This window comes from Bos mutus, chromosome 3, assembly GCF_027580195.1.
Source record: "Bos mutus isolate GX-2022 chromosome 3, NWIPB_WYAK_1.1, whole genome shotgun sequence".
In the NCBI taxonomy this organism is placed as follows: Eukaryota; Metazoa; Chordata; class Mammalia; order Artiodactyla; family Bovidae; genus Bos; species Bos mutus.
In genome coordinates this window covers 57089632-57109022 of record NC_091619.1, presented here as the reverse complement: position 1 = coordinate 57109022, position 19391 = coordinate 57089632, and the positions used below count along the sequence as shown (strand labels likewise).

At 42.3% G+C, this 19391-nt stretch overlaps 1 protein-coding gene across 2 annotated transcripts in view; it reads right to left on the bottom strand.

The window, feature by feature from the left end:
• Positions 1 to 19391, bottom strand: part of LPAR3 (lysophosphatidic acid receptor 3) — an 84578-nt gene that overhangs the window by 40185 nt on the left and 25002 nt on the right. For both annotated transcript variants that reach the window (XM_070367767.1, XM_070367766.1), the window contains exon 2: positions 15551 to 16307. In XM_070367767.1, coding sequence (XP_070223868.1) covers positions 15551 to 16286 — 736 coding nt within the window. In that variant the 5' untranslated portion in view covers positions 16287 to 16307. The remainder of the gene's footprint in view (positions 1 to 15550; positions 16308 to 19391) is intronic.

Below are 19391 nucleotides of genomic sequence, written 5' to 3'. Positions count from 1 at the left end.
TAATGGCCAAAAATAGAGCACCTGAGAGCAAAAATAAGGATGAGGCCCCTGGGGAGATGAGAAATCACTGTCACAGAAAAGCTAGAAGGTAACAGATGGGGGCCTTTCCAGTTGGCTAAGCTGGTGAAGGGAAGGAAATTAGGGGAACTCATGGCAGGTAACGTATGTCTTCTTGGTTAGAAGGAAGGAGAGGTCAGCTGGGAGGGGAAAAGGGAAAAGCCCAAAAGCCTAAAGGAAAGTGGGAAAACTTTGAGTAGGTCCAATCTTGTTCTTACCAGCCCCTACCCCCAAATCCTAGTCCCCATGATAGATCCCTGCTTCCTGCCTCCAGGTCTCTCCGACCTTGGCCACCTGCTTATTCCAGCTCCTCCCCTGCCAGATTTCCACCAGCTCATGCTCCACTGGCCTGCTTCTCTTCTTCTCCCCTGCAGTCTCCTGGGCCTCCCTGGGTGCTCTTGCCTCCCCATGTAGACTGGGACTGCTGGTGACAGATGTGCTTTCCTGCAGCAGCCATTCAGTTCAGTTCAGTCATTCAATTGTGTCCGACTCTTTGCGACCCCATGAACCACAGCACGCCAGGCCTCCCTGTCCATCACCAACTCCCGGAGTTCACCCAAACTCATGTCCATTGAGTCGGTGATACCATCCAACCATCTCATCCTCTGTCATCCCCTTCTCCTCCTGCCCTCAATCTTTCCCAGCATCAGGGTCTTTTCGAATGAGTCAGCTCTTTGCATCAGGTGGCCAAAGTACTGGAGTTTCAGCTTCAACATCAGTCCTTCCAATGAACACCCAGGACTGATTTCCTTTAAGATGGACTGGTTGGATCTCCTTGCAGTCCAAGGGACTCTCAAGAGTCTTCTCCAACACCACAGTTCAAAAGCATCAATTCTTCTGTGCTCAGCTTTCTTCACAGTCCAACTCTCACATCCATACACGACTACGGAAAAACCATAGCCTTGACTAGACGGACCTTTGTTGGCAAACTAATGCTAGGACAAGCCAGCTCTGTCTCTCTCTGGTATCTGAGCTATCTACTGCCCACAGAGTCCTGGGCCAATACCAGCAGTCTCCTAAGGGATCTCTCCCTCTCCAGCCCATCTTGCAGTTCCCATCTTCTTCTCAAGCCATCAATACCCCAAGATCCTACAGGAGCTCTCCATTGCCAGGTAAGGCAGCTTAGCTATGGGCTGAAGACTGGCCCCAGACCTATTTGCCTTGGCCTGCACGGAGGCTTTTAACAAAAGCTGAACTGAATTGTCAGGTTAGCCACAGGTGCCACCCCTCCCTAGGGCCTGATTCCCACCCCAGGCCCAATTCACACACCAAGGTGTTCTCGGTCTCTGTAGACATTTGACAATAAAGTCCATGCAATCTTGGGATTCAAGGCCTTTCAGTCTCTGGTCCAGTCACTTCTCAAACCAAACTGTCATCACCATGCAAAGCCCTTATTCCAGAGACCCACCTCCCTGTCCTGTCCTCCCCCTCTTGACCTCGGCATGTCTCTCTAGATGTCTATATGCCTGCCTCCCACCCCTCCTCTCCCCTATCAGTAAGGCCTTGCCCTCTCCTCTCCATACATCACACAGACCCCCTAATCTCTCCTCTCTCTTCAAGGAGGACTCCACAGATCATCCAAACCCACGGTACTTTTTGCCTGGACCCTTTACTTGCTCTTGTGTATATTTCTTTGTTCCTTTAGTTATCTTTTTTTAATAAGCTTATTTCCTCAGATAAGCCTATAAGTAGGATTCCCTATAAGTCACTCACACAATCTTACACACCACCCAACCATTGTCTTAAATCATGGCCATGCCCTGACAACCATAAAACATTAGAGCCGCACAGATTTGTAGCCTTCAGAACAGAAGCCATGTCTTACAGTTAATATACAGTCTAAAATCAAGAAGGTACTCAGTAGACATTTATGATGGGGAAGTATAAAAAGCAGAAATTTCTTCTTGTTAAGAAAACACAAAGGATAAAACAGGCCCACTGTTTTATCTGTTTTACTGTTTATGTAAACTCTCTGACTCGATGGAAATAAACAGCTCTTATTGTTCATCACTGCCCCGCAGGCACCCAAGGACAGGTGTATTTCACCAAGGCAAGAAGCAAGACCTGCAGGAAGCAGCAGCTGCTGCTGCTGCTGCTGCTAAGTCACTTCAGTCCTGTCCGACTCTGTGCGACCCCATAGATGGCAGCCCACCAGGCTCCCCCGTCCCTGGGATTCTCCAGGCAAGAACACTGGAGTGGGTTGCCATTTCCTCCTCCAATGCATGAAAGTGAAAAGTGAAAGTGAAGTCTCTCAGTCGTGTCCAACTCTTTGCGACCCCATGGACTGCAGCCCACCAGGCTCCTCTGTCCATGGGCAGGGGCTAGGAAACCCAAAGCTCTGGCCCCCACACTAGTGATGATTTACAAAATGAACCTGAATAAATCTCTCAACCAATACTGATTTTTCTAGGTAATGGGATCTTTCTTTCTCACACTCTGCAGAGCTATGATATCAACCTGGTGGAGAGAGAGGGACTAGAGGGACAATCAGAGTAGGGGGAGGGCTGCCCATGTGGAGTCCCCTCCCGGCCAGTATTGCCTGGTTTCCCTTTATCCCAGCTTCCATGCTGACCCCTAGATCTATGAGCGGCTGTGAGTCCAGCAAACACCCTTTATTCCCAATTCCCTCCCATAAAATATGTGCTTTAGCTACACACTGAGTGCAGTCCCCAGTGGAAATTTTATTTTTTTAATTAATTTTTGTTGGAGTCTAGTTGCTTTACAATGTTGTGCTAGTTTCTACTGCACAGCAAAGTGAATTAACTATAGGTTTACATATATCCCCTCTTTTTGGATTTCCTTCCCATTTAGGTCACCACAGAACACCGAGTTCCCTGTGCTATACACTAGCTTCTTATTAGTTATTTATTTTATACATAGTATCATTAGTGTATATATGGAAAGCAACTATACCCCCCCAAAAAATAAAAGGCAATATCTGAATACATAACAAAAAATAGTGTGTGTGTGTGTATATATAAATATATATATGTCAATCCCAATCTCCCAATTTATCCCACTCCCCTCCTTTCCCCGCTTGGAGCCAGTGGAAATTTTAAAAGTACAAACATGGTTAACACAGATTTGATGTAAATTCTACCATGGATCAACATATACCATGCTCTTCCAGGTGTTAAGCTACTCAGCTGCTATGACAGAAATAAGCACATTCTCCTCTGGCAGATGCCAAGGACCTGAGAGAGGGCATCATTGAGTTCTGGAACCAACCTTCCAGAAGGCTAGGTGCAGGCAGGAGAGCGGGATGCAGTTGAGTAATGAGACTTCTCTGCTAAATGAAATATGCCAGACAGAGAAAAACATATGCTGCACATACCGTGTATATGTGAACTTAAAAAAAAAAACAAGGCTGACTTCACAGAGAAAACAGAATGGCGATTGCCAGAGGGAGGGGAGGAGGAATGGGAGGTGCAGATCAAAGGGCACACAGTTTCAGTTGGAGGAAGTGTAAGTTCTGAGGATCTAATATACAGTATGATGACTGGAGTTGATAACTGCTTACTTGAAAGTTTCTGAGCATGTATCTTTTTGTTCTCACCTCAAAAAAAGGGAACAGAGTTAACTATATGAAGTGATGAATGTGTTCATTATCTTGATCTTGGTCATCAATTCCACAAGGTAAATGTCTATCAAATTCTCCTGCTGTGTACTTTACACACATACAATTCTATCTTATTCCTTAATAAAGTTGGGGGGGAAAGCAAAGAGGCAGAATTTGAGACGTGTTCTTGTACCTTATACTCAGGAAATATTCAGTCATTGTTCCAGCTGAAGAGAAAGGTTTCAGGTTTCTGAAAAGATGAAAAACCAGAAAAAACAGTTCTGAAGGAGGGCGTGTGATCGGAAAATGAAAGAAGCTGAGTGAATTTAGACGAACAGAACTCAAGGGGCACATGGAGGAAACAGAAGTGGGAAGAAGGCAGAGAAGTGATTACATTGGAAATAAGGACAAAGATTTGGAAAGATGACTTTTGAACTGACTTGCAAAGGAAGGTATCTAAAACAGAAAGCAGGAAGAAAAAAAAGAACTAAGAGCCAGAGATGATAAAACAAAGGACATATATAGCAGAGGCAGACGGGGAGAGACAGACTCCTAAAAATGTGGGATAAGAAGAAGTATTAAGAAGTGCAGACAATTTGAAAAGGTGGGATACGGTGACAAACAATGACGCTTTTTAAAAAATTTAGAGCTAAATCCAGATGCTGAGGTTTTCTCAATCTACACATTTCCCCTCAGAATGGAAGGGTCTGTGACACTGTGTTGCTGGGGGCAGCATTTGGGAAGTGACTGCATTTTTACCCTCATTCATTTACAGCTGGCCTGGAAGCTAGGCCCCTGTCCTGAAGGCCCCTGCTGCAGTGAAAAGCCTATGGGAGAAGCGTCTGCCACAAAGGTGCTCCTTTAATTAGCTCTTTCTAAGACAAAAGTACCAACACCCCTGGACAAAATGTACTAAGTACTGGTGCCTGGATGGCTTGACTCTGAAAAGCATTAGTCATTCTGAAACAACTGCACAGCAACAAGAGAAGTCTTGAGTGCCAAAAATCTGATCATTTCACTCAGCATTTCTTAAGGCAAAGCTTTAACTTTTTTTTTTAAACAGATAATTTGATTACGAAGGCATGCAAGGCAGCAAACACTGAAAGCAGGCTTTTATGATGCAGAAGCCACTACAAGGTCACAAAAGCTAGAAAGAAACATTTCACATTTCCTGGGGACCCATAGCTAGTTTCTCTTGAGTCCTGATTTCTGTGCATGTGTGTGTGTATATATGTCCGTGTGTGTTACCAATTCTTTTCAAAGAGCAAATCTCCCAATCCTAGTAAAGGTGGTAACAGTACGTGGCTAACTAGGAATCCTGGTAAAATTCATTAGAAGATGAGGACAGTTTCTTATGAGAAATATCTTATAGATGCATACATAACATGTTGGTACTATATTACAGGATTCCTATTAAGCTAACACTTGATAGTCAGGGTCTCACTTGGCATGTTTGATTCATAAATGATGCAAAAGCAAAATGAATTATTAATGCAAAGATCATTTGTTAAAGATAGGAACCATTGACAGGATTTTACTAGGGCTGACGGGGCGGCAGAGGGTGGTTTATAGGGACTAGCGATGTAAGTGCAGAGCCTTTCATGGCCATGGTGGCCATGTTTCCAGGGTGGCCTGGGTCTCCAGGAACTGAACTGCTGCCATGTGCCTGCTGTCAGGCAGCCTCTGCAAAGCACACCCACTTAGCTTCTTTCTGGCTGCTTGCCCATGTTACAAAATCTGCCACCATCATGGTGCCAACAGTGGGCCTCCAGTCTCCATCTCCACAGTACCTGCACGTTACTGGGGATAAGAGGGCTTGAATGCAGGGCAGAGCTCTTCAGAGCAACTTACTCTTCTTAGTACTTAACTATGTAAGTTGTTTAGTACTTTCCACGTGTCAAGCACTAGTATCGGCACTTCACGCGCATTGTCTCACTGCATCCTCAAAACCTTGGAATGCCAGGGGTACTGATATTATCTCTGTTTTACAGATGGGGAAACTAAGTCACAGAGAGGTCAGGTGAATCGCTCAAGGTCATGCACTTTGGAAGCAGCAAAGTCGTATTTTAAATCTGGTTCCCTCCCTATTTCAAAGCCCCTACGCTTGCCATTGACTTTAAAGAACATAAAGCCTGAAGATGTGGTGCTGTCACTCACTCCCTGGGAGATGCTGTCATCACTGTCACCATGCTGTAGAATCTTTAAGACAAAGAGCAAGGTAAACGTCAGCTATCAAGGGCCTTTATTGAGATAAACTGAACTACAAGTGAAGGGAGATACAAAGTATAAAGCTTAGTAGTGTTAGTTTCTCAGTTGTGTCCGACTCTTCGTGATCCCATGGACTGTAGCCTGCCAGGCTCCTCTCCGTGGGATTTTCCAGGCGAGAATACTGGAGTGGGTTGCTATTGTCTTCTCCAGGGGATCTTTCCAACCCAGGGATTGAACCTGTGTCTCCTGCATTGCATGCAGATTCCTTACCATCTGAGCCACCAGGGAAGCCCATGAACCTCATTACGTGTATCAATGCTACTCTAGCCCTACCACTTACCAGAGGCTGCTAACTAACCTTGAAAAACTGGGTCTTGGAGCCAATCTGCTCAGATTTGAATGTCAGCTCTGTTATTAATACTAATCTCAGGCAAGACATTGAACTTCTCAGGGCCTTAGCTTCCTGGTTATAATAACAGAACCTCCCTCACAGGGTTGTCATGAAGATTAAATGAAGTAAAACATGTCTCAGAACCATGTATAGCACACGGTGAGTATTAACTACTATTATTTTTACTAGTATGGGCCTTTGGGCAAGATGCTTAAGTCCATCTGAGTTTCCTCATCTATAAAGCAGATTGGCAGACAGTTGTCATGAGGGTTAAGTGAAATAAAACCCTAAAAGCGTGTAAGATGCAGACCTCATAGTAAGCACTCAGAAAACATTCATTTGTTTTCCTCTTCCCAAGAGACCACTGTCACTGGCCCTTCTGAGACCTCAGTCTCCCACAGTATGACAGGGGACACCCACCCACCCACTCCCCATCATCGCTTACCTCACAGGCAAGTCACAGCCAGAGCCTGCCGAAGGTCGGGCTGCATGTGAAGAAAACTGGGTTCTATTTTTAGTTCTAGCGTTTGAAAAGCCACTTCTCTAAACCTCAGTTTCCTCACTTATTCCTTCTATTGTAACCTCAGTACATGTATTCCAGACAGCATGCTACATGTTAGATATGCAAAGGCAGACCAACAAGTACAGGTCCCAACTTCCAAAAGTGGACACCTTAGTTCAAACTAAAGGCGTGCAAACAAATGAAGTGTGCTGATTGAGGTGTAGATAAGTCAGAGAGTGGCCCAAAGGAGATAGGAGCCAGGGTATCTAGGCAGGGCAAGATTCAGAGAATAGAGGCCCTTGGGTTGAGCCTTACAAACTGAATAGGAGTTTCCCAGGAAGAACAAGAAGAAAGGTGTTCCAGTCTGAGCAAAGGCTCAGTGATGCCAACTGAGGAACTCAGTAATGACTTATAACTGAGTAACAGGGAGCAATTAGGGGAGTGGCAGGAAAAAAGGACAATAGAATCTTCCCCACTTACCCTATAGAATTTCCACAAGTCCAAACAAGAACAATTAAAACACTGAAAAAGACACTGTGTCGCAGAAATGTCGTGTATGATTACTAGTAGTACTCTGCTGCTGCTGTGTCGCTTTAGTCGTGTCCGACTCTGTGCAACCCCATAGACGGCAGCCCACCAGGCTTCCCGTCCCTGGGATTCTCCAAGCAAGAACACTGGAGTGGGTGGCCATTTCCTTCTCCAATGCATGAAAGTGAAAAGTCAAAGTGAAGTCGCTCAGTCGTTTCCGACTCTAGCGACCCCATGGACTACAGCCTACCAGGCTCTTCCATCCATGGGACTTTCTAGGCAAAAGTACTGGAGTGGGGTGCCATCGCCTTCTCCGTAGTAGTACTCTAGCAAGGGTGATATGGCACTAACTTTTCACCCATTTCCTAGCATAAGAACTCCAGGTACTGCTTCTACTCTTACCACCACTTTGCCACCCTTCCCTCCCCACTGAGAGAAGGTAAGGAGGATTCAGCATTGATCTAAGTGGAGAGGTGGGAGGCAGAAATAAAAACTTTCAGCTCTTTGTTTCAATGACCACAAACTGAAAAGTCCTTTAACTTAATGCTGCTCGTATTTTTAAAACCTCAGTCTGTACTGGGCAAAAAATAACCTTGACCCTAAGCCCATGGCTTTTCAAATGTTCTCCACGCATGCATGTCTGTGTGCTAAGTTGCTCCAGTTGTGTCTGACTCTTTGTGACCCTATGGACCATAGGCCACCAGGCTCCTCTACCCATGGGATTCTCCAGGCACAAATACTGGAGTGGGTTGCCATGCCCTCCTCCAGGGGCTCTTTCCGACCCCAGGATTGAAACCACGTCTCTGCGTTATCTAGTATCTCCTGCATTGGCAGGCGGGTTCTTTAACACTAGCATCACCTGGGAAGTCCACTCTTCTACATAACCCATAGTAAAAAAAAAATATAACATAAACCAGTCTCTCCCTCTCTCACACACACATACACACTATTAAACAATACACTTATATCTACTATATGTAATTCACTCTGATACTTCCTCTTCTATTCTACTATATGTCATTAAAAAAAAGTGTCAGTTACAATTTCCTAACTGATTTCATTATTTGCTAGTAGGTCGCACTTGCAACTTGAAAACACCATCCTAAGAGACAAGGAAGACTTACGAAAAATTTCAAAAGAATGATTCACAAATCCCTTGAATCTTTCTTTTCTTTTGCATTTCCAGATATTGCAAAATAAAAGAAAGTCCAGGCCATTTCCTAGGAAACATGACATCCCTGGGTGCACAGTTCACATAGGGTGCTGCTGATGACAATAAGTTAGAGGTTTCTACACAGGGTATTTTGTGTGTTTGGTTGCCATAGGCTGGCTGACCAGTAAGATTTCAAAATACAGGAGTCTCTCTTAGGCGGGGCCTTTGTGCCCTGTGGAAAGTAGGATCGTATGTCTCCAGTGTCTTTTCAATGAGAACATTCAACAAGCAACTTCTTTCATGTAAAGGGATCATCACACATCATAACCCAGATGTGAGCAGCATTCCGCCTCAGGGTAGCTGAAATAGGAACACACTGCCTAGATGCCTTTCCAGTCACGCACGAACTTAAAATTCATACTGCCATCATCGCTACCATCATCTATCTCCTCAAGCCTAAAGAGTGCTCCCCATCCAGTTCTGTATGTTTTTTGTATTCAACCAAAATCCTAAACCCGGAAAGAAACATAAAGGTCATCTGGATCTACTCTTTTCCTTCCAAAGAGAACAGCCAACTAAACCTTCTTCTTCATAGTCACTTCCCCTTGTACCTCAACATCCATCTGTGTTTCACAGGGCATTCCTTGTGCTACTGCACAAGCTTGAGATGTTTCTACCATCACACTTCTGATTATACTGTTTCTCCGGCTTAGAATTCCTTCCCTCCTGCCAATACAAATCCCACCCACCATTCCAGATCCCTAAGAAGCCTTCCCCAAATTCTATGGGCCTGTTATCCCTTCTTCTTTCTTTGAAATGATATTAAGCTCACTGAGTTTGTACAGCCTTTGGCCTCTTAGATGCTATTTAACAGACAGTTGATATGTATTTATTAATTTTCCAATACTTAAAAGAATTTATATTTGTAAGAAACTTTAATTTTAAATTAAAATTTTCTACAAAATACACATCAAGGAGTAAACATGAAGATTTAGTGTTTTATCATGAATTTATTTAAATCAAGTAATCATTAAAGAAATAAGTATTAAGCTGTTAATTTGAACATACTCAGAACCCGTGACTATAGTGGTGGTAGGTGCCAGTCCTTTGATTTTTCTAATATATATACTATCATATGACAGACACCCACATTAGGCAACTGAATTCTTACATGCATCAGACAGAGCAACTGAGTGGCTCCCTTCCTAAGGAACACCATAGAAGATGCTCTCATGGAAGGAGACTTTGTGCTTTGATACTCAGTGAATCCTTGAACTTTGTGTAGGCTTTGGTTATTTATTGTCAGGGTAGACTACTGAATTTCAGAACTTTAAAAGAATTTAAAGATTACCTATTGAACCTCTGATAAGGAAATTTAACCAGGAAAAGGTGAGCTTCACATCATCTCTGTAGAAAATTATAGAAGTGGGGCTAAAAACCTAAATCTGTTATCCAAAGAAGTCAGGAGCTGTAAGTCTAAAAACCTCATACCACCGAGCTCTTCAGTTTCATTTCCTCTGTCCCCACACTTCCTGTCTTCCACCAGATGCCTCTGTCTCACCACTGAGGAACTTCCCCAGGTCCTCCGCACCAAGCTATTTTCCTGCCGTTAACCAATTCCTCAATGCTGTTTCCTCTTGATGCCATGACTTCTCCTATCCTGCCTGGCAATTTCATTGTTTCTTCTGGTTTGGCCCTTATCCAACACCACACCTGCCCAAACTATACAACCTTAATTTTAATCCTTCCAGAAAAACTTGTTATATGTTCCAGACAAGGTTACATATGATACTGAAGCTGGTGACCATGACGACCACCTCACAAAGAATCTTATTCTAGGACAGAACAGGATGACAGAGTTCTTTTCCATTTCATGCTGTGTAAAATATAGAACATGCTGGAAAAAGTTTTCTCTTCAATCAGGCAAGTAGTTTCTGAAGGTACACGGCCAAGCAAACGTCCAATATGCTACTGAAGAAAGAGCAGAGAAATAGCTCTGGAAGGAATGAAAGAGGCTAAGCCAAAGTGGAAATAAGGCCCAATTGTGGATGTGTCTGGTGGTGAAAGCAAAGTTCAATGCTGTAAAGAACAATATTGCATAGGAACCAGGAATGTTAGGTATAGGTCAATTTACCTGAATCAAGGTAAATTGGAAGTGGTCAAACAGGAGACAGCAATTGGTCAAACATCAACATTTTAGAAATCAGTGAACTAAAATGGACAGGAATGGGTGAATTTAATTCATATGACCGTTATACCTACTACAATGGGCAAGAACCCCTTAGGAAAAATGGAGTAGCTCTCATAGTCAACAAAAGATTCCAAAATGCTGTACATGGGTAAAATCTCAAAAATGACAGAATGATCTCGGTTCGTTGCTAAGGCAAACCTTCAATATTACAGTAATCCAAATCTATGCCCCAACCACTAATGCCATAGAAGCTGAAGTCAAACGGTTCTATGAAGACCTACAAGACCTTCTAACACCAAAAAAAAGATGTCCTTTTCATCATAGGGGACTGGAATGCAAAAGTAGGAAGTCAAGGGATACCAGGAGTAACAGGGAAGTTTGGCCTTGGAGTTCAAAATGAAGCAAGCAGGTCAAAGGCTAACAGAGTTTTGCCAAGAGTACACGCTGGTCATAGTAAACACCCTCTTCTAAAAACACAAGGGACAGCTCTACACATGGACATCATGAGATGGTCAACACCGAAATTAGATTGACATATTCCTTGCAGCCAAAGATGGAGAAGCTGTATACAGTTAGCAAAAACATGACCAGGAGTTGACTATGGCTCAGATCCTGAACTCCTAATTGCAAAATCCAGACTTAAATTGACAAAAGTAGGGAAAACCACTAGGCCATTCAGGTGTGACCTAAATCAAATCTGTTGATTATATAGTGGAAGTGACAAATAGACTCAAAGGATTAGATCTGATAGACAGAGTGCCTGAAGAACTAAGGACAGAGGTTCAAACATTGTACAGAAGGCAGTGATCAAAACCATCCCCCGCAAAAAGACATAAAAAGGGAAAATGGTTGTCTGAGGAAACCTTACAAATAGCTGAGATAAAAGAAGTGAAAAACAAAGGAGAAAAGGAAAGATAAACCCACTTGAATGCAGAGTTCCAAGGAACAGCAGGGACAGATGAGAAAGACTTTCTCAGTGAACAATGCAAGAAACAGGAAAACAATAGAATGGGAAAGACTAGAGATCTCTTCAAGAAAATTAGAGATATCAAGGGAATGTTTCATGCAAAGATGGGCACAATAAAGGACAGGAATGGTATGGACCTAACAGAAGCAGAAGATATTAAGAAGAGGTGGCAAGAATACACAAAAGAACTATACGAAAGAGATCTTCATGACCCAGATAATCACGAAGGTGTGATCACTCACCTAGAGCCAGACATCCTGGAGTGTGAAGTCAAGTGGGCCTCAGGAGGCATCACTACAAACAAAGCTAGTGGAGGTGATGGAATTCCAGCTGAGCTAATTCAAATCCTAAAAGATGATGCTGTAAAAATGCTGCACTCAATAAGCCAGAAAATTTGGGAAACTCAGCAGTGGCCACAGGACTGGAAAAGGTCATTTTTCATTCCAATCCCAAAGAAAGGCAATGCCAAAGAATGTTTGACCTACCATCCAATTGCACTCATTTTGCATGTTAGCAAGGTCATGCTCAAAATTCTCCAAGCTAAGCTTCAACAGTATATGAACTGAAAACTTTCAGATGTACAAGCTGAATTTAGAAAAGCAGGGGAATCAGAGATCAAACTGCCAACATCCATTGGATCACAGAAAAAGCAAGAGAATTCCAGAAAAACATCTACTTCTGCTTCATTGACTAAGCTAAAGCCTTTGACTGTGTGGATCACAACAAACTCTGGAAAATTCTTAAAGAGATGGGAATACCAGACCACCTTACATGCCTTCTGAGAAAACTGTACACAGTTGAAGAAGCAACAGTTAGAAATGGACATGGTAAAATGGACTGGTTCCAAACTGGGAAAGGAGTACGTCAAGGCTGTATCTTGTCACCCTGCTTATTTAACTTATATGCAGAGTACATCATGTGAAATGCCATGCTGGATGACGCACAAGCTGGAATCAAGATTGCCAGGAGAAATAACAATAACCACATATATGCAGATGACACCACCCTCATGGCAGAAAGTGAAGAGGAAAGATGATGAAAGAGGAGAGCGAAAAAGCTGGCTTAAAACTCAACATTCAAAAAACTAAGACCATAGCATCCAGTCTCATCATTTCATGGCAAATAGATGGGGAAACAATGGAAACTGTGACAGACTTGATTTTCTTGGCCTCCAAAATCACTGCAGACAGTGACTGCAGCCATGAAATTAAAAGACACTTACTCCTTGGAAGGAAAGCTATGATAAACTTAGATAGTATATTAAAAAATGACAAAGGTTTGTATAGTCAAAGCAATGGTTTTTCTTGTATGTAGGGATGTGAGTGTTGGACCATAAAGAAGGCTGAGCATCAAAGAATTGACTCTTTCTAACTGTTGTGTTGGAGAAGACTCTTGAGAGTCCTTTGGACAGCAAGGAGATCAAACCAGTCAATCCTAAAGGAAATCAACCCTGAGTATTCATTGGAAGGACTGATGCTGAAGCTGAAGCTCTAATACTTTGGCCACCTAATGCAAAAAGCCAACTCACTGGGAAAAGACCCCAAGGCTGGGAAAGATTGTTGGCAAGAGAAGGGGATGACAGATGATGATATTTTTGGATGGTATCACCGACTCAATGGACATGAGTTTGAGCAAACTCCAGGAGATGGTAAAGGACAGGGAAGCCTGGCGTGCTGCACTCCATGGGGTTGCAAAAGGTCAGACATGACTAAGCAGCTGAACAACAACAACAAAGCAAATAGTTATGCTTGCAAGTAGGAAAAGTAGAGTTTATTGACACTAAGAATAAAGACCAAAAACATCAATAGCTCTAGCTCAAGAGTAGAAACATGGATCAATATGACTCCACCTTTTCTTATTGTTGTCTACATTCTTGTCAAGGCACTACAAGGAGAATGAGGTATTCAAACTTGAAGACAGAACAAAGAAGCCAGTAAAAAGTCCAAATAAAGCAAAACTAGTTACAGAATGTGGTAATAAACATGTGGACTTCAACGGCCAACTGGTCAGTGTTGGTTCCACCATTAACAATGAATGACCTTGGCCACAGTACTTAAACTCTCCACTCAGTTTCCTAATCTGATATAGGGGTAACAGTAGCTGACCTCACAGGGTTGCCAAGGGGATTAAATAAGCTAATATCTATAAAACCCTTAGGACGGTGCTTAACACATATTAAACCCTATATAAATATTTGTTATCTAAAATAAATCCTCAGTTTGAAATTATTTTAACAATCATACTACATGTCTGATGACCTCCAAACCACACTAGCAGTTTCAGGACCTATAGATATCTTGATGGTTCCCATTCAAGACCACATATCCACTGCATCTTCCATTATGAATTGCTCCCCAGGAATTCACTTTATAGTTCCTTCACACTGGGAATTAAAAGGACTATACTCCAGAATCTCTCTCAACAATGGTCCCCACAGCTGCAGCCACCACACAGGGTGAGAAATGGCCTCTCTCATGTAGAAGTCAAGGCCTGCAAAACCATAAAAGTCTTTGTTTGTCCACCCATCACAAAGTCTACCTGTCACCTGGAACAGGACTGGAATTGGTGCACAACTGGCTACCTGCCAGAGGGAATACAAAACAAAGGTAAAATTCTTCACCCAAATGAGTCTTGTTGGTCCAAGAATCACAGTGGAAAGCAAAACTCCTGAGAGCTGGTCAAAACTCCTGAGTTTTGACCTTTCCAAGGTCACCAAACAACTACCACTCTGCTAAACCCAGGACCTTGTCTGACTCTACCTCTCAGGAGTATAAACATTGCTGATACACTCTTTCTTTTTCACAGTTTCCAGGCCACTGTATTCCCCTGGGTTTTCTGGCTATCCCTTTTCTTGGTTTTATGCCGGTTGCTCCTGCCTTTCCACCTTCCCTACATTGGAATGTCCTGGGTCTCATTCCTTGGTCCTCTTCTTTCTTCCATCCACACTCCCTTTCACAGTGGGCTCATCCAGTTTTTTGGTTTAAAATACCACTTTTCCCCCCAGATCTCCAGTCCACCCCTAAATCCTGAAAGCTTCATTCAATAACTCCATGAGATGTCTAAAAAAACCCTAAACTTAGCTAGACCAAAGCCAAACTCCCCACCTTCTCCCCAAATCTCCTCTTCTGTCTTCCCCATCTTCACCTTCCCCTAGCCCTCCCATCTTCCTTTGTACCTTACCCATCAGCAAATCCTATCGAGGTTATCATCTAAAAAAATTCAGAAACCAGCCATGTCTAGACTGTTCTCTGGTCCTGCTCTCTGGACCATCTCTCTTGGGCACTGAAACGCCCTCTTAAGCCTCTGCTTTTGCCCCACTACAGTATTTCCTCCAAGCAGCAGTCAGAGAGATGCCACTAAAATGTGAGATCATGTCACTCCCTCATTCAAAACCTTCCAATGGCTTCTTCTCTCATTCAGAAAAGCCAAAGCCTTTACAGTAACTGCACGGCCCCATTGAATCTGAGTCTCCCCACCCCCACCCCCTCAGCTCTCTGACCTCATCGCCCCCCTCACTCACTCCACTCCAGCCATACTGGCCTCCTTGCTGTTCAGCCTCCAAAACTCATTCCATCTTTTGCCTGGAACACCCATCCCCCCATACCCACACGATTCACTCCCTCACCACTTTCCTATCTTGGCTACAAGGTCATCTTCTAGGTGAAGCTGTACCTCACAACATTTTTTTTAAAACGCAAACTGTACCTGTTTAGCGCACTCCTTATCTTCGCTGCTCTATTTTTTCCCATTAGACTCAACATCTTATTTTACAAAATTTATAATAAAATTTACTATAAAATTATTTTGTTTGTCCCATCAGAGTACTTACGTTGCCTTCCCCTATTAGAGTATAAGCTCCAGGCAGGTGGGGGTTTGTGTCTGTTCATGTTAACTCCTGCATTCCTACTACCTAGTAAGTGCCTTGTTTTACAGCAGGTACTCAATAAATATTTGCCGAATGAAGGGGAATAATGTCTGACTTGGTTCCTCTTACCTAAGACAGTCATCACCGTCTTCATTAGCTTCATGGGTGTCCTCCGGCGGCTGATGGACCCACTCGTATGTGGAGACAAGACGTTGGTTTTCCTCTTTACATACATGTAGATCCGCAGGTACACCACGACCATAATGAAGAAGGCCATGAGGTTGGACACAGTCCAGAAAATGAGGTAACTCCTGCTATAAATGGGGGCCAGGGAAGAGCAGGCAGAGATGTCACAGAGGCAATTCCAGCCCAGCGTGGGGACAGCCCCCATAAAGATGGCGATGGCCCAGATGAACAAGATGAGCAGCGTCACCCTCTTTTTGGTCAGGTTGCTGTGGACCCGCATCCTCATGATCGACATGTGCCTTTCCACGGCAATAACCAACAAATTGGTCAGGGAGGCTGTTAAGCTAGCGTCCAGAAGTCCCTGGCGGAGAAACCACCGGTTGACAGTCAGAGTTTTTGAAACTGGGCCAGTGTTAAACATCAGGTACACATAGGCAATTCCAGCAAAGAAGTCTGCAGCAGCTAGGTTAGCCAGCAGGTAGTAGAAGGGGAAGTGAAACTTTCTGTTTTTGATCACTGCTGCGATGACTAGAGAATTAGAAAAAAAGATAAACAGGCAGAAAAACGTTCCAAAACACAAAACAATTAAAAGCTTCGTTCCTGTCCACTCATCAGCAGTGTCAGTGTTGCTCCTATTATAAAAAAAGTCCATCCGCTTATCATAGTAACACTCATTCATTGTGGAGAAGAACTGAACATCCTAGAAAGAAATTTAAAGAAGAAACAAATGTCACTCTTTGCAAAAATCAATCACTAAACCACCAGTTGCCATTGCTAAGCCCCTTATTCTAGTCAACTCCTGTTAATCCTTCAGATCCCAGTATAAATGTCCCTTGCTCCAGGACCCTGGCCCTCGACCTCCTATTACAACCTTTATCTCACATCAGTCACTGTTGTCTGTTTCTCAGGTTAGGTGCAAGCTCAGTGAGGGAGGGTCTGTATCCATTTTGTTCATCATGATAAGCCCAGGACCCATCTGCCTTGGCTGTCTCAAGACCAATATTTACTGAATGGTTGGCTAGCTGGCTGAAAGAATGAATGATCAGGAGGCAAAACTAAGTCAAATATTCTGAACCTTGCAATAATCCACTCTATACTGGTAACAATTACAGCATAGCATGTTAACACTTCTCGGTGGTTTCCAGCTCATTTCTTATTTATAGGTTCTGTTTATTAATCAAGGGCAAGTTGGTAATGCCAGGCACATTCTTGCCAATATATCAGGTGTTGAGTTACTCTTCACATGACCACACACCTTTCCCAAGACTTCTGATCCACCTTTGCCACGTTTTAGTTTCAAGCTACGACGACATGGTTAAGCACATGGTACAGAGCTGGCAACTTTGTCCTCAGTCCTCCTTTTTTACCTTCTTGTTCACTTCTTTCATACTCTCCTAAGCCAAACTGCACCAATGTGAATTTGCATATTTGATTAACCACCTGAATCACTTCAAGTCAGTTTCCTTCCCTGGGCTCTGTGTAACGGCCAGTAGCAGAAGACCAGTCCTTCATGGGTAAGACTAGAATCTGGAGTCTGAGGGTATGATAATGCACTTGCCAAGTAAGGACGAGTTGTCCAGACACACGTCTGAAAGTAGACCCCACACTGGGGTACCAGGCAGACAAGTTAGGTACTAATCTCAGGATGAGGTCTCTTGCAGTCCGAAAGTGAGGGGTTCTGACCAAGGAGGGGCTGGGCAGGGGCTCAAACGATGCCCACGCATCTGTGCTTGTTGGGAAGACCAGGTGTTTTGCCTCAGAGTGATCCGGCCATTGCTGTGAAGGGTCCAATCAACGGAGAATGGAGTCGAAGACCAGGAAATCTACCTTCTGGAGAGAATGACCAGGGCTCTCTCTCAAGAAACAAGGCTGCAATATTTCTTCTGGAAAACTGGATACCTGGTAGACACATGCACTGAGCAGTCCACTGGTGGGAATGAAGTGGCTCTAAAGGTGAAAACTTAATGGAAATCCCCAGCTTTTAAGGCTCTTATAAATTCTAAAGGCTCTTGTAAAGCTCAATATCACATCCAGAATCAGGATAAGGGGATCAAATATCAGTCTAAAGTAGTACAAAATAGATATTTATTGTAGACAGTCTTTATTTTAATGTATAATGATATAATGATATTTTTACTGAATTAGATATATGTGTCTCTGCCATAAATAATGAAAGGTAAAATATCATGTTATATGCTTCAGATAAACAAATGGGAATGATCTCAAGATACAAATGGGTCTAAGTGCCTTTTACTAATGACAAAACAAAAACTATTCTCTTTGGAAGATATTGAACAACCACTAACTGCCAATATCAGACAACTTCATAAAACAGGTCAATATATCTACATTATATCATGATAATTTCCCCAAATTTAAACTACGCATCTATATGATAATTTTCACAATATTCCAGTATGACTATACCATAATTTACTTAACTAATCCCTAACTGTTGGATATTTAAGTTGTTTCTAATATTTTACTTTGACAAGAAAGACTACATTCTTATGCATTAATCTTTACACACTTGGCCAATTATTTCCTTAGGATTAATCCATAGATTTTAGTTGATGAAGTAGCAAATATAAACTTATTTAACGGTTTCTTGTATATGTTGTCGAACTGCCCTCAAGACAGATATTTCTAATCCCACCAGCAGCAGATGAGAGTTGAATGGAAGACACTAATCTAGTAAAATTCAATTTTAATATCCAAAGAGAAAATGTAGCTTTCAACAGTACTGAAAATATACTGAAATTCAGGACAAAAAATCCAAAAACCACATGAGAAATTTTAATGATTATGTGTCTTTTTAGTAGGCAATTGCTATGTGTCCTTCTACTAATGAAAAATATTTCATGTATTTTATTTTGCTATATGTTCTAGATAGCTAAGAGAAATACAGTTCTGATTTAAAAATTATATTTATTGCTGTTTAGTTGCTAAGTCATGTCTGACTTTTTTGTGACCCCATGGATTGTAGCCCACCAGGTTCCTCTTGTCCATCGGATTTCCCAGGCAAGAATACTGGAGCGGGTTGCCATTTCCTTCTCCAGGGGATCTTCCCAACTCAGAGATCAAAACTGAGTCTCTTGCATTGGCAAGTGGATTCTGTACCACTGAACCTCTTGGGAAGTCCTAAAATTATCTTATCTTTAACTCATCAGTTTATCAAGATTAATGTCAGAAAGATGTAGGAATTAACATACTAGCAGAAAGCTAAATTTTCCTAATTTCATTTAAAAGAGGTTTTTAACATTTATTGTGGTCATAAACTTGGTTGAATTTGTAATTACATCATGCCCTAAAACTACAATGATTATTAAAAATTTTTAAAATCTTCAAATTCAACTTTCCCTCATCAAAACCAAAATGGCACATTCTTCGACACATTTTAGCAAAATTTGTCCAGGGAATGCGAAGTAGTTTTGTCTTACAAAGTTGAAAACCACAGGAAAACCATGATTAACCAGAACGCCCACCACAGTTTCCTACCTCCCAGGCTCTAATTCTACTTTCGGGAGAAGTAGACAATGAGAATATTAAAAAATTAATATAGGGAATTAGTGAAAAAGATTCCACAAGATGGAATATTATGTACCCATTGAAAATCATGTTTACTGTGAAGCTGTATTAATATGAAGAAAAGCATATGCCATTGTTTTAATTAAAATAAAGTATATGTATGTATACATATATATAAGTACATATATATTTATATATATATACACACACATATAAAAACACACACATGTGTGTGTGTGTATATATATATATAAAT